Genomic DNA, 16576 nt, shown 5'->3' with positions numbered 1-16576 from the left:
CATGCTTGCATCCTCTTCCCTAACTTCTTCTTCATCATCTTCAGCATTTCTAGCATTTGTTCCCATTGCACGATCTTTTCCATATATCTCTCTCCAAGGGCATAATAATGTTCAAATGGTTTATCATACAAACCTTTTGCATCCTTTTTGTTCTGCAAAACAGAAAAAAAAACATAAGACAATATTATTCAATGTTATACAAAATAGAAAAAACACAAGACAAAATATAATAAGGAGAAAGTTTACCTTTGCCCACTCATTGAATACACTTCTTTCACAATCCAACATCATTACTTCTTCATTCCATCCAAAACCACTCTGAGATAATGCTTCGCTTAATGCAACATATTTCCCTTTCAATGTCTTTATTCTTGATTCAATGTGTGGATTTGCCAGTATCCCACAATTTGGAAGTTTGGCTTCTATCATATCTTGTAATTTCTGCAAGTAACCATTTTTGAAGCCAGTATCCGCACGCCACTTAGGATCATGGTAGAGTTCCAATAAAGAACTTACCAATACATCATCTTCCTTGGTTGTCTAGAAACGCTTGTTTTGGCCCCTTCCAGCTTTTTTTTATTTGCTTGAAGTAGCTCCAGAACTCATGTTGAATCGACTACATATAAAAAAACAAACATTATACAAAATAATAATAATGAGCAAGATTGCAGCATCTAGAATTGCAGCAACTAATAAGGTGAAGTCTCATTATAATGTAAAATTGCAGTAACTGACATAATACATGAATGCCTATATTTCTAAAGCTAAGACAGCTTTAATTTCACATCTAATGAGTAACAAGAAAATAGAAGAAAATAGAAAATCAAAGAGTAAAGTGAATGAAGTCAACTTTAATTAAAATTACCTATCCTTCTAAAGTCTGAGACAACTTTTCACTAATAACATAATACATGAATGCCTCCCAGTTTTTCTAAAAGCTCTACATGCGTAACTTCTAAAGTCACAAAAAGAACACCAATAGTTGTAAACTAGCTGCAAGTTAGGTAAGAGATAAAAACTTAGAATATAATGCTTTAACATATAACTAATAAACCACTATTTCAAGGTAGTATCAGGATAACAATCAGAACAACAGATAACAATCAAAGAAAATCCCCTCCAATAGATAACAACCAGACCAAAGACAAAAAACAGATGTACAGATGACATGGCAATGGAATAAACCCAACAGAGAAAAGAGAAAAACATAAATCCATTCAAACAAAAATATACATGAAAACCATCCTAACCATATATACAATCAGATTCATCATTCATACATAATTATAATAGGCTAGTAGCTAAAACAAGCTATTCTTTCTTTCTTCTATCCTATATTTATGTCCTATTTGCACGCCATATATCCCACATTTCATTCGCAAGGTTTTGTCTCCACATCGTCCACTCATTTGAGGTCTCAACTATATTAACATAGTCATCATCTTCCAAGTTCTCAACTGCAGCTACAGGCTGATTATCGAATGCTTCTTCTATAGGATCTATAGCCATCTCTGTTCTAATAAAATTATGGAGCATGCGACACACATATATTATACGACGTTGTGTTGTAATATCATAAAATTATGGACTCCTAAGAATTTCCCAACGCATTTTCAGTAAACCAAAACTCCTCTCAATAACATTCCGAGCACTTGAATGTTTCATGTTAAAAAATTCATCTGCCGTCTCAAGTCGGTATCCATCTCTCCAATCATTTAGATGATAACGTTGTCCTCTAAAAGGTGCAAGAAAGCCATTTCCATTGGTGTAGCCAACGTCTGCTAAATAGTAACAACCTGATTTCGAAAAGAAAATTGGATGTCATATCTCTCTAGCAATATTTTAATTAATGAAAAATGTAAAGAGTTAAAATTTTGTTTTCGAAATTACCGTTAGGAACTTTTAATCCATTTCTCCTACTCACAGCATCTCAAAGAACACGAGCATCATGTGCAGAACCCTCCCATCCCGGTAAAACATATATAAACATCAAGTCTTGAGAGCAAACCCCTAAAACATTGGTTGCTGTCTCACATTTCCTTGTTCTATATCTTGGCTTGTCTCGTTCTGGCACTTTCACCCTAATATGTGTTCCATCTAAAGCTCTTAAGCAATTCTGCATTAAGGTATATATTAAAAAAGTTTTAGTCTTTGAAAAACAATAAATGCAGGAATTATTAAATAATTTTATAAAATCTTATCTTGCATACCTTAAACCATTTCCACCTATTGTCTGTTGAGTCCTCAAGTACAGGTTCAGGTGTTTTCCAAAAGTCTTTTTGGCATCGAATCATGGCTTTTAAACACTCGTGAAAGTATTTACTAATAGTTCGCCCCGACCCAGTAAAATACAAGGCTATGCTACGATTCTTCTTGTGGTGTGCAAGAATATTTAAGAACATTGCTACCATCTCCTCTATAGACACATTTTGGGTTGGTCTTAATTGGCCTTTATTGATGAGAATTCGACACAACTTATGAAATGATTGTCTATCCATTCGTAGTTGGTCGATACATATAGCATCACTCCAATAAACTAGTGTATACAAGTACTCTACTTGTTTATAGACTCTTATGGCTGAGGGTCGACTTGGTTGACGGTGTTTCTTTACAGCTAAGTTGACATAGGCATAACCGGCAGCACATACAGCAAATAGTACTCGAAGGTAGGCAAGCAATGCATTTATGGTGACAAGTAGTCTTCTCTTTGTGGACAAACTTAGACGAGACATTTATCTACATTACATAAAATTTATTATTCAAGATATCAATGTGCATTTGTGTAACATGAGAGCATATTTGAACTGCTCATAAGTATGAAAAAATACTACATAAATGAGCAAAAATAAGGCAAAACTAAAATCCCGCAATTCAATTCAAAAGGTCAAGGAATTAGAGAGGAGGAGGGGATCAGGAGCTATACTATAACCAAACAAGATCACTACACAACTCTCCACCGCTTCATATAAAAAAAAAAAAAAAGAGAGAGAAAGCACTTTCTTGGTCTTGAAACATAGAAACTTGGAATGTAGTTGTCTTGATCCTTAACAACTGAACTTGGAACAAAACCAATTGTCAATATATCATTATAAAACCAATCTCCACCGCTTCATATAAACAAAAAAGAGAAAGCACTTTCTTGGTCTTGAAACATAGAAACTTGGAATGTAGCTGTCTTAATCCTTAACAACTGACCTTGGAACAAAACCAATTGTCAATTTATCATTATAAAACCAATCTTCCTCTAATCCAGCATCCACATTTCTAAACAATGTGAACTCTGTTAGCATCTTATCTAAACAAATCAATGAAATCCTTTATATTTTATTTTTGTTAATAAATTTTTAATAGAAACAGAACATATTGAAGAAAAATAATGATACAAAATAGAAAGTGGATGAGGAGTCCACAAAGGAACAGAGCTACATGCGAAAAAAACAACAACAGCAACAAGACTAAGGTAAAAACAAACAGTTTTGCAAACAACTTTAGACATAAAAGGTTCAAGTAAACTCACAATAATAGGTACAACTTTCACACAAATAAGAAAGAAAAAACATCATATATCATGAAAAGCAAATTACCAGACAAGAATATGTACACCCTTTTTCGACTTTTGAAATTTGAAGGAAAACTATAAAAATTCTAGCTTCGTTCTTTCTAAAAAAGCTTGCTTCTAAGTTGTTCAATAACTATCATGCCAGATTAGTGAAAGAAAAAAAGAAAGAAGGAGAAGACCAGAGAAGAGAGGACAAAGATCGGTCACTAACCAAAGGAGTCCAGCCGTTTCTTTTTTGTCGTTGATGTTTTCTGATGTCGACAATAGTATATATATTTCTAGAGTTGGGTAATTTGGTGTTATTGAAATTATGTTAGGGTATTTTTCGTATAAAAACTTGATTCCGGGTGGGTTGATTCCTAAACCCATCTCCCCCCTAGGTTATCGAATTCCTGAGTATTCAGGAATTGATTCCTGATAAGGATGTGAGACCTACATCCATTCCGATTCCCTTACATGTAAGTAAACGACGGAATTCTCTTATTCCGGACCGAACCGAACCGAACTGACAATTCGGTTCGGTTTTCGGTTTCGGCCTAAAACCAAACCGATCGGAACCGAACCCACCCCATTCTCATTCCGATTCCAAGTTAGTAAACATGCCATGAAACGCTGGAAAAGTAATCGAAAAATGTATTTTACTTTCCTTTCCAATGTTTGATTTGTGCATGAATAAGAAAGTAGGTAACATCAATTTTCTAATAATATCCTTATTATCAAAACATAAACCATTCAAGATTCAAAAGTTTCTTGGATAATTTGGTAATAACAACCATCAAAATAATGTTTAGAGTGTGCAATTAATGCAAGGAAAGTATGCAGGAAAATGAGTCCCATGGGGTGTGGGAGGATCCATTTTCTCCCCTATTTTCCGTTCATGTAGGATAGTTGTTCCTTTCCTTGGGCGTGCCAAATACGGGAAAGGATGGAATTTCTCTTCCCAACTTTTCCATTCCGCGAACCAAATGAGGCTTTTCTCTGCTAAGGAGGTCCTTAGATATTAATATTTAAGGATTTCCTGATTTCCTTGATAGACCCACTTTTCGATTGCATATCTACATCTCGACCGTTCAGTTTTTAGATCATAATGTATAGATCACTTATGCAAATTTCAGCCAAATTGATGATCGTTAAGGTATCGAACTAGATTAAATCAATGAACGAACTGAATCTGTCCAACCTGAACCGCTTGTGTTCATAATTGTAAATTGCAGTTTTGAATGCCTTAATGATTATCAATTTGGCTGAAAATTTGCAGAGATGATCTATTCATGTATACCTAAAAACTGAACGGTCGAAATGTGGATATGCGATCAAAAAATGGGTCTATCAAGGAAATCCTTAGATATTAATATTTAAGGACATCCTTAGTATAGAATGACTATATATATATATAGCAAAATAGCTAAATTACCCCCTGACTTTTCCCATGACTGTCGATATACCCTCTGTCATTTCAATTTTGATTATTTACACCCTGACTTTTCTAATTGTGGCCGATTTACACCCTACTGTTAACTTTTAGACTTTATATCTAATTCATCACGTGTTGGCCATTTTTGTCTTTCCAAATGTTACCAATAAAAAAGTAAATAAATAAAAAACTTAAGAAAATAACGAATCTCCCTCTCTCCTTTAACATATGTTTCAAATTGTCATATGAATTGGTGACTTTTTGCCTACCATCTTTAGGTCAATTATCATTTGAATTTGTGCAACAACGTCATCTTCATATAAATAAGATTTATCTTATAAACAATAGTACAAAGCATAATATATGGAAAAGAAAAATTAAGACAGATGTTAAGAGAGAGAGAGAAATTCTCTTTAAAAAAAAAAAAAAAAAATTTGTGACAAATGAAAAGACAAAAATGCCCAACACAGTCAACACTTGAGGTCAAGTTAAAAGATGAATTGGATGTAAAGTCTAAAAGTTAACGATAAGGTGTAAATCGGCCACAATTAGAAAAGTCAGGGTGTAAATAACTAAAGAGTTTTTCTATTGGGACCTCCATATTTTCTCATTTGACCTCCGATGCTCTTTACACCTCCTATTTGCTTTTTGAAAAGTAAAATTTGCTATATAAACCTCTTTCAAATATCTAATTTAACCTTGCTTATAAATGAATGTTCCGAACATTAAAGATGAGTTTAATTGCTTCCATAATTGTTTGTTTTTATTAATTTTTTCCCCCTATTTTATGTACCTCATGATTAATTATTTAAATATTTTTTCAGTTTAATTTAACTGCTAGCTTTTTTAAATTTTTATTTTTTACAAATATAATGGATAGAGTTAGATTTCGGTCATAATATGATTTATTTTGTTCTCCATCACCAATATGCGTTCACATATATATCATACATCTTTATGTCTCATGATCATAAATTCTTAATCATAGTAATTAAAACTAAATATATATGAATGTTTTAAGGAGTATGTAGTGAAATTGGAAAATGAAAATAGATAAGGAAAATAATAAAGAATGCAATCTAATATTATTGAATTGGAAAGTCTGGCAAAATAAATATAAATTTGTTTGGTATAATTATTATTGTCCTTAACAGTCATTTTATAGTAGGTTATATATGTCATTTAATAATTCATAATAAAGTAAGGTTAAATGAGCAGATTTGGAGGTCTCAATAGAAACACTTCATAACTAAAATTAAAATGTCAGGGGGTAAATCGGCAATCATGAAAAAAAAGTTAGGTGGTAATTTGACTATTTTGCATATATATATATATATATATATATACAGCCCTTCTTGGCTGCGGACGTCTGTTCTTAAGCAAAGGAACAGACTTCCAGTTTTGACCCACTTTTCAATCATATTTTCACATTTTAACCGTTCAGTTTTTAGGTATATATGAGTAGATCACTTCTGCAAATTTTCAGCCAAATTGATGATCGTTAAGGCATCCAAAACTGCAATTTACCATTATAAACACGAACGGTTCCGGTTCGACAGATTCGGTTCGTTCGTGTAAATTGCAATTTTGAATGCCTTAACGATCATCAACTTGGCTGAAAATTTGTAGAGATGATCTATACATTAGGACCTAAAAACTGAACGGTTAAGATGTGAAAATATGACCGAAAAGTGGGTCAAATATGGAAATCCGTACCTTTTGCTTAGGTACGGATATCCGCACCTGAGCAAAGATATATATATATATATATATATATATATATATATATATATATGTTAATTATAACCCGTTAGATTTCTTTATTAATTTAAATAAAGGTCCAGATTAAATGACATGTCTCTACGTCAGCCACGATTGGGCTTGGGTCAGCGTGGCAACCAGTGAGCTTGGGTCATGATCTGGGTCAAGAAAAAGACATAATTCTTGACCTGGGTCAGATTGGGTCTCTTTCATGCCAGCCTTCAATCTGCCGGTGAAAGGGGTAAATTTTTACCCATTTCGGTCACCACCTCAGCATGTCTTGTTGGAACCCAGTCATGAGGGGTGCCGGTGGCGGTGAACTTGCTCTTAGGATTAAAGTCTTGTTGCCGACAGAAAAGACTGGTCTCCACTAATCTTGGATGAATTTAGTCCATTTTGTAAGAGTAAGGTTCTTGCCTCTGGGAGTATTATAAAGTGTAAAATATGTTGGTCATTTTTGACTACTTGAGCCGCCACCATCGTCACTTGACTCACTTCTTTGGTTTTGGTTTTGCTTTTTGTATATTGATCATTATACATAACATACTGAAATCCATTTCTGTATAGAAACAAAGCAAACGTGCAGATTATTTCTAATAGTTTTAAGCAGTGCATAAATCAAGATTAAAAATGATACTTTCTTAATGGATATACTTCTTTTTCAGTTTTTCCTACCAAAGTTTGTTATGTGTGTGTGTGTATAAAAAAATAAAGATTAAAAATGATATGAATGATGAAAATAATGAAACTCAAATAACAATTTTTGATGATGAAAGAATTTATTTATCTAATTGTTAGGTCAACTATTGTAGCAATTCGAACATGAGAATTGAGAGAAAGAGACGAGTGTAACCACTAACCTCCAAGGCCACAACCAGCCTCAGGTGCCTTACAGGTTAAGTAATTAACTGTACTAATGGAAGATATTCATCAGCTGTATGAATAGACTGATCATTAGGATATTAACATTACCAGCTGGGAGTGCTATCAACGTCAGTAAATTTTCAAACTTGACAAAAAAATAAGAAGGTGGGTTACACCTCCTATATTTGGATGTAAGTTACATCCAAATATAGGTGGCTTCTGAATAGTCAAAGTTCAAGTCCTTCTCAGAAGGTTCATTGCTATGAAGATTGTTCTCCACCTTCTATTCTGAAGGAAAAAAAAAACAGAGAGTATAATCATAAACCCTCTGCATGTGCATGTGAATATATAGAGAGAAATTCTTAGGTGGGGGTTTCCTCACCACGTGGCTTTAAGGCCAACCAATCAGAAAAAAGAAAATTTTATCTCTTTTCCAAAACTGTCTCTGCTCACTAAAGTGCAATACCCAAAACACCCCCTGCTGGGCAGTGATTGGCCCGCCCCACCACGTGGCTTTAGAGTTGCCCCACGCAAGATTCTCTCATATATAGATATACCTCCAGCTCCATTATGTCTGATCATTATGGTTTCTTGAAGTGTCAGGAGCTCAGCAAAATTTCTTATTCCCGTCCCTATTTCTTATTCCCAATTGGTTCCACCTTTGATCTATCTGGTGAGTGAAAAAAATTCAAATGTTCATTTCACTTGCTCTTTTCCATAGCTTCTTGGTCATCAGTTTCATAATCTCATATCATATTCGAGTTTCTTGCAACTCAAGAATCTGAGCAAGTCCTGTTAGATACAGGCTGTTTTCATGGATACCCTCTTTGATAGATTTTCTGGTCCCATAGAGGGATTTTATTTTGGCCATGACCCAACTTCAATCACTTTCAATCCAAATCTTGCAAACAAGTGCAAAGTAACTCAGGAATCCACCAATACACTTATCCATCCAGCCAACTTAGACCATCCAAGTGATTTGAGTACGTCTTTGAGCCCAGCTTCTGAGGAAGAAACTGTTGATGTTAGTTACTCCAACAATCCTGTTATCAAGTACATAAGTGATATTCTTCTGGATGAAGTCCTGGAGGACGAGAGCTGCATGCTGCAGGACTATTTGGCCGTCCAAGCTGCTGAAAAATCTTTCTATGATGTCCTTAATCCAAATGATCCTCATTCACCCAACAAGGCTTCTCTTGGTGAATCGTTTTCAGATACTCTTTTGGTTTCAGATTCACTTTTTGAGAGCCAGAGTCTTGGAAATTTCGGAAATGTTGGGGAGGCAAACAAGTTCCTTCCTAATGGGGAATTCGATATCATTGACAAGGAGAGGTACGAATTACTGCCTGTAGCACGTTCTAACCTGGTGAAAGGGAATCTGGCATCCGATAAAAAAAATGATGTGAACAACCCAACAGATGGTATGAAGGGAAAGAAAAATCATCACAGAGAGGATGGATATTATCCAGAGGAAGGGAGAAGCAGCAAGCAGTCAGTTGTTTCTGCTGATGACTCTGAGCCTCAAGAAATGTTTGATAAGGTGTTACTCTGTCAAGCTGAGCATCATCATCGGAAGTGGGAATCTTGCACGCCTCATTGTTCTATGAAAAGGGAGGAGACAGAGCAGTTGCAGCAAAACAGGCAGCCTAAAGGATCTGAAACAAATCGTTCAAAGCGACAAAATAAAGATGAGGAAGGAGTAGATTTGACCACCATGCTAAATCAATGTGCACAAGCCGTGGCAAGCTATGAACAAGGAACGGCTAGTGAACTACTGAAGAAGATAAGGCAGCACTCCTCCCCCCATGGACATGCAACTCAGAGATTAGCTCACTACTTTGCCAATGGCCTAGAGGCGCGGCTTACTGGTGTCGGAACCCCATCATTTGCACCTCTCTTTAGTAGGCAGACATCAGCCGCTGAATACCTACTAGCTTACCAGGTATATACTACTTCATGCCCTTTCAAGATGATGTCACAATTATTTGCCAACAGAACAATCATGAAGCTAGCAAAAAATGAAACAAGGCTTCACATTATTGATTTTGGTATTTCTTTTGGTTTCCAATGGCCCTTCCTTATCCAACATCTCTCCGAGAGACCGAATGGACCTCCCAAGTTACACATCACAGGAATTGAGCTTCCACAACGTGGTTTTCGACCTAGAGAAAGGGTTGAAGAGACCGGGCATCGCCTAGCAAGGTATTGTGAAAAGTTCAATGTCCCGTTTGAGTACGATGTCATTGCTCAAGGATGGGAAACCATACAATGTGAGGATCTTAAAATTGACCGAAACGAACTGGTAGTGGTCAATTGTCTGAACCGGTTAAAGCACATACATGATGAGACGGTGATGGAGAACTCTCCGAGAGATACTGTCCTGAATTTGATCAAGAATATAGATCCCGACCTTTTCATTCATGGGATTGTCAATGGGACGTACAATACACCCTTCTTTGCCACACGGTTCAAAGAGGCACTCTTGCACTACTATGCCCTGTTTGATATGTTTGAAGCAACTGTTCCTCGTGAAGATGAACGGCGGATGATTATCGAGAGAGAAAAATGTGGTAGAGACATAATGAATATCGTAGCATGCGAGGGAGTGGAAAGGTTTGAAAGACCTGAGACATATAAGAAATGGCAGATCAGGAATGTGAGGGCTGGGTTGAAGCAGCTCCCGTTGGACCAGGAGGAGTTGAAGAAAGTGAGGAAGTTGTATAATGGTTATCATAATGATTTTAGAGTTGAAGAAGATGGGCAGTGGATACTGCAGGGATGGAAAGGAAGGATCCTCCGGGCTCTTTCACTTTGGACTCCTGCCTAGGTCCTAGGACCTTAAGTTTCACTATGTTATGCTAAACTACTGCGTCATGTTGTCCTAGAAGAAAGTTTTTGAGGATTGTGTGTCTTATTAGCAATTTTGTATTAAATGTTTTCTAGCAAATTGACATGATATGAATCCCATCACATTTGTACAGAGAATAACAACGAGCAACAGGAATGCTGACTCTGAATGAAAAGCTATATAAGATATACAAATTACCAATAGCATTATGTATTCCTCATCGTAAGACACCATGATAGAATCAAACTTGTTTCGACTAGCTTTCTGTGTTCCTCATCTTTAGACAACTGCAGGTTACAATTAGCTAGTCTCTTTGTTCTTGAATTTTTTCGGTAGTCTTTTAAACAGGAACAGAATTGGCTGTGCTGTCTTATAAATTTTTAATGATTTCATCATTAATCGTTTCTAGTACGTTGACAACATGAATATGAATCCCATGATCCGATCAGATTCCAAGAAAGATTAACAAATAGCTAGCAAAAGGGATGGACCTGACTCTGAATTAATGGAAAGCTATATAAGAGATCTACAAACTAGTACTCCTTGACTACTTCAGGGGCATACTTTAAAAGGGTTGCAAGACAATATGTATGGAATCTATAGACATTTCCTTGTACTGTGTGAACATCTAAACTCCAAAATGAATTTCAAACACCTTCGAATAAACAAACGCAGTAGTTTTTTTTTTTTTTTTTTAATAAATAGAGGATTAGGTGATATTAGCTTCTTTGTGACAGCCGATTTGGGGCGTCAAGCGAAACAAAGGCAGTATGATCTGTGTGGGATTTTATTCTTTCTTCCATGCTTATCATAATACAATTTGATGGAATGAATCTTGCTTCATACCGGCCCCAGTTAGCAATGGGTTAGTTTCCAAGTAAATGATCGGCTTCAAATTTGCAATAGAACCTAAAAGGCTTTTTCCGATACAGACAAATGCCGCAGTCCCCAGTCATAGTTTCTAAAACCGAAATATAATTTCTTTAAATTCATTTCTGTTTCTACAGAGCAAATTAGAGTAAGAGGAATTGAAAGATTGAAACATGTATATATTAGTAGAAGCTGTACCTGAATGTGGAAATATCTTGTAGTACCAAAACTATGGACTATTGACCAACCAAGATTGTTGCTTGCGAAGAAGCAGAGAGGGCCTTGCTCGCTCAAGCTTTTCTTCAAAATATTATAAATCCTCGATCAAGATCTGAGCAGAAATGTAGTGCGGTGCTATGTTTAGACTGATTTTGATTTTCCCCTAAATCCCTCATTAGTGTTTCGGTTTTCAAATAACTGATTGTCGTTTTCGCTTTCCTATATACATTCCTCTTTCCTGATATAGCTGGGAGTCAGGAGTTGAAGAGGTGGCAATTGAGATTTCTACTTGCACATACCAAAACTACCCTCACAAACTTATTTTGTGTAAGGGACGTTGAGTATCAGACTAATTTTAATTTCGATTTCACAGGATATATATATTTTTTTTAGGATTAATTTCAGTTTACCCCCCTGAGGTTTGGGAGTGTCATCATTTCACCCCCTGTACTTTCAATTTTGAATTTTTACCCCCTAAACTTTTCAATTTCAATCAACCGTGTCCAATTTCTACTATTCCGTCTAAATTGGACGTTAAGTTTGACTTTTGAGGGCTAAAATGGTCATTTCAACATAAAAAAATTAAAAAAAAATTAAAAATTAAAAAAATAATTTATTAATTTTTTTCTGTTTTTTTTTTTTTTTTTTTTTTCTGTTTCTTCATTTTTTTTAATTTTTAATTTTATTTATTTATTTTGTCTTCAACCTATACACCACAAGATATAATAGGTTTATAAAAACAAAAAAATACTCTACGTGGTTGAAAGCCGCTCGCTGGTCTATGATATTTATGATATATCTCTGATAAAGTGAAGAATTTTAGAATATATCCCCAATAAAGTGAAGAAATATTTATAAAAAATAATTTTACACTTTATCTGTAAATAAATATCAGTATATCCCCAATAAAGTGAAGAAATATCTGTGTAAAATCATTTTTGGTCTACGATATTTGTGATATATCTCCAATAAATTGAAGAATTTTATGATATATCCCCAATAAAGTGAAGAAATATCTGTGTAAAATCATTTTTTACAGATATTTATTTACAGATAAAGTGTAAAATTATTTTTTACAGATATTTCTTCACTTTATTGGGGATATATCTTAAATTCTTTACTTTATCGGAGATATGTCACAAATATCGTAGACCAGCGAGCGACTTTCAACTACCTAGAGTATTTTTTTGTTTTCATAAACCTATTATAACTTGTGGTGTATAGGTTGAAGACAAAATAAAATAAAAAATAATAATAAATAAATAAATAAAACGAAGAAACAGAAAAAAAAAAAAAAACAAAAAAACAAAAAAACAAAACAAAAAAAAAACGAAGAAACAAAAATAAAATAAAAAAGCGAAGAAACCGAAAAAAAAAACTAAAAAACAGAAAAAAAATAAATTTTTTTATTTTTTTTATGTTGAAATGACCATTTTAGCCCTCAAAAGTCAAACTTAACGTCCAATTTGGACGGAATAGTAGAAATTGGACACGGCTGATTGAAATTAAAAAGTTTAGGGGGTAAAAATTCAAAATTGAAAGTACAGGGGGTGAAATGATGACACCCCCAAACCTCAGGGGGGTAAACTGAAATTAATCCTTTTTTTTAATCAAGAAGAGACTTCATTAATAATGAACTGGTTACAATGAGTTTGGGCAACATCTCTAACACAGAAATGGCCACTGGAATTCACACTAGAAATCCATACTGATTGACTGACTCAACTACAAACTAAAACTTACACAACAACTAAAAGGCAGAGACAACTTGCGCAGGAGCAGTGAATGCCAAACCCACAACTTCGTCAACACTAACTCGCCACTCACAGTCCTCCTGACCTTCCTTTGATCAACCAAGTCTACACACGTTGTGACTTCGAACCCGACCAAAGTGAAATGCTGGACCATCAGACCTGAGACTAAACTAAACCCAACTCCATTGCTACCTTAATGTCAACACCAGCAATCCATAAATGCTCCAAATCGCCATCACCTCCGACCTGAAACCAGAAAGGAACGAACCCCTAGAAGGCCAATGATGATTGTCTATGCTAGTATGCCACAGCCAGACATTTTCGCCACCGCTGCTGACCCAACTCTAGAACAGGAACGACCATCTAAACCGCCGAAGAGAAGATTGTCTATGCCAAAAGTTGCAGTGCACCGACCCAATAGCTAACTTAAAAACCGAAAAACAAAAACAAAAAAACCCAGCTCTGAAAACTAATAATAACTTCCCACCAACACGGGCCCAACACATATAACCCGGCCCAAGCCAATTCTAATTTAAAAAACAACGAACATAAATATAAATTAAAATAGTTTGGGCCCAAAGCATATGCCCAGGCCCACAAAGTTCTTAACCCAAGCCCATGTCTAGATCTGCAGCCACCACACCGGTTGCTCCCTTGGAATCCCGTCGCCCGCCTTCCGCCATCCACACCCCTACCTCTGCATTCCACGACCTGTGCCAACCAACCCAGCACTAGACAGACCAAACCCAGCACCGGCGCTTCACCGTGACCTACAACCAGGCCAAACCAACGACGAGTCGAATCCAAATCTGCTTCCCACCCAATCCGGCCGCTCGGATCTATCCCCACTAACAAGACCCCGAGGCGGAGACCTACCAGATCGCACCCTGAAGACCACGACCGCCGCTGCAAACCACTGAATCCCCACCGGCCTTCCCATCCATAGCGTCCGGAACCCAGTGAACCAACACCTGATCCTGGCAACATCTGATCTCCACACAGACTGGGCATACTAGAGGACCATCAAACGACCCATCCACCTTGAAAAGCCCGCCCGACGACGCCGCCACGAGGGCGTGCCGTCGGACAAGGCAAGACGGCACACTGGAGAAAGCCAAGTGCGTTAGGGTTTTTTTCCCTTGTACTACCGAACTGACTTGATTGATTTCACAGGATATTAATGAGGATTGAATTCTTATGAAGACTGTGATTCCTTCCCAATTTGATTCATTCTCTATCTCATTGCCTTCTCATTTGGATTACATAACAACTAGTCTCTCGTAAGTTGAATTCGCAAAAATGGAGACTAATGTCACTAGACAAAATAGTATTGGGTAAAAGTTAACAATTGATAAAAGAAAGTTTTTTTTTTTTTTTTTTTTTTTAAATTTTTTTTTTTTTTTTTTTATCAAAAGTGGTGTCAATCCTGAAATGTAATGAAAGAAACATTACAAAATGACTCACCCGAACAGCCGGGCTATGACAATATTGAGTCATGAATGAAAAACCTAAATCAAAGCCCTAGACTAATCAAACGTAATGTAACCTTAGAGTTAAGGCTCCATGTGACACAGTAACCTGACACTACCAAATAAGCCTCCGAACGCAGTCAAAAGTCTTCCCCAATATTATTCATGTTCCCAAAGAAGCACCCTACGCAAAGGGGGCTTCCCCGGGTTTAAAGAAAAAATAAAAAATAAAAATAAAAATTAGGGGCCCAAAAGTCCTAGTAATTGCAGACCAAGGAAAAGTCTGAAGTTTAGGGAGAAGAGAAAACTTTAAATGGTTGAAGTCTTGCTGAAGACAGAATAGACAGGTCTCCCACATAATTAATATTAGATTAGTTCAATCCATTAATTTTATATAATTTAGGTTCTTGCCTCCATAGTCCTATATGTTGGTCACTTTTGACTACTTGAGCCGCCCGCACATAGCAAGAACACCATAATCAGTACACATAATATACTGAAATCCATTTCTATTTAGTAACAAGGCAAATTAAAGTACGTGCAGATTATTTCTAGATGTATAGCTATAAGCAGTACCTTCCATAAATCAAGATTGAAAAATTCTAATGTATAAACATGTTTTTCCTACCAAAGTTTGTGATGCGTTTAAGTTCCTTTCACTATTTGAGGCAATTCATCGGCAGAGAAATATTTCAAATATTAAAAAAAAATAAGAAACCCAAATCAATTCTAACTTCACGAGCTCTTTCGAATTGAATTGCAAAACTAACAAACTTAAAGGTATAACCTCCAAGTGAACAACTGCCTTGGGCTTTCTGGCTAAGATTTTAAGTAATTGCAGTACGTCATATGGAAGATATTCATAAGCTGTCTGAATTACTGAATAGACAGATTACTTATGATATGAGATTAACAGGAGAAGGGACTGCTATCGATCAACATCAGTAAATTTTCAAACTTGACAGAAAATATCATTCTGGTGTCCATGTGTTACATGCACTTAATAGAAGGTGGCTTCTGACTAGTCAAAGTTCTGAAGGTTCATTGCTCTCAATAGTGTTCTCAGCTTCTATTTCCGGAAAAAAGAAAAGAAAAAGGGATAATAAATATAATCCTCTATGTGTGAATGTATAAATATACCTCCAGCTCCGATCTGTCTGATCTTTATGATTTTGCTCAAATGCAAGGAACTCCGAAATATTTCTTATTCCAGTCCACAATCTATATTTCCATAATCTCATATCGTACTCGAATTTCTTGTAAATCAAGAAACTGAGCAGGTCCTGTTAGATAGGCTGTTTTCATGGATACCCTTTTTGAGGGATTCGGTTTTGGCCATGGCTCAACTTCAATCACTTCCAATCCAAATCTTACAAAGGGGTTCAAAGTAACTCGGGAATCCACCAATACACTTATCCATCCAGCTAACTTAGACCATTGAAGTGATTCAAGTACGTCTTTGAGCCTGACTTCTGAGGAAGAAACTGATGATGTTGGTTACTCCAGCAGTTCTGTTATCAAGTATACATAAGTGATTGATAGCTAAGTTTTGTTGACAATATATACATCCCACATGGGAAAAATGCGACCTTACCTATGAGTTTGTAAGGGTTTGGGCCACTCCATCTATTGCCAATTGGTTTTGGATGTGAACCGCAAATTACTTTATCATGGTATCAGAGCCAGGTTAGCCACGTGTGCATGCCTAACGGCCACACGGGCTCCACGTCACCCAAAAGTTGTCCACGAGTATGGCTTGAAAATTCGCCACATGTGCGGGGGCGTGTTGAGAATATATACATCCCACATGGGAAAAAT

The 16576-nt window shown here is 36.1% G+C and overlaps 2 protein-coding genes across 2 annotated transcripts; one reads left to right on the top strand and one right to left on the bottom strand.

The window, feature by feature from the left end:
* Positions 1-1930: 1930 nt before the first annotated feature.
* On the bottom strand, positions 1931-2732 carry LOC133730400 (uncharacterized). Its single transcript, XM_062157998.1, has 2 exons — positions 2211-2732; positions 1931-2116 (listed from the first exon to the last, which is right to left on the bottom strand). Exons 1-2 carry the CDS (start codon positions 2730-2732, stop codon positions 1931-1933), a joined length of 708 nt encoding a protein of 235 aa, XP_062013982.1.
* Positions 2733-8113: 5381 nt separating this feature from the next.
* On the top strand, positions 8114-10663 carry LOC133732532 (scarecrow-like protein 30). The gene has a single exon (XM_062160103.1). It carries the CDS (start codon positions 8413-8415, stop codon positions 10423-10425), a length of 2013 nt encoding a protein of 670 aa, XP_062016087.1. The 5' UTR covers positions 8114-8412; the 3' UTR covers positions 10426-10663.
* Positions 10664-16576: the final 5913 nt, after the last annotated feature.

The sequence above is a fragment of the Rosa rugosa genome, chromosome 2 (genome assembly GCF_958449725.1).
Source record: "Rosa rugosa chromosome 2, drRosRugo1.1, whole genome shotgun sequence".
NCBI lineage: Eukaryota > Viridiplantae > Streptophyta > Magnoliopsida > Rosales > Rosaceae > Rosa > Rosa rugosa.
This window is presented reverse-complemented; position numbering and strand designations above follow the sequence as displayed.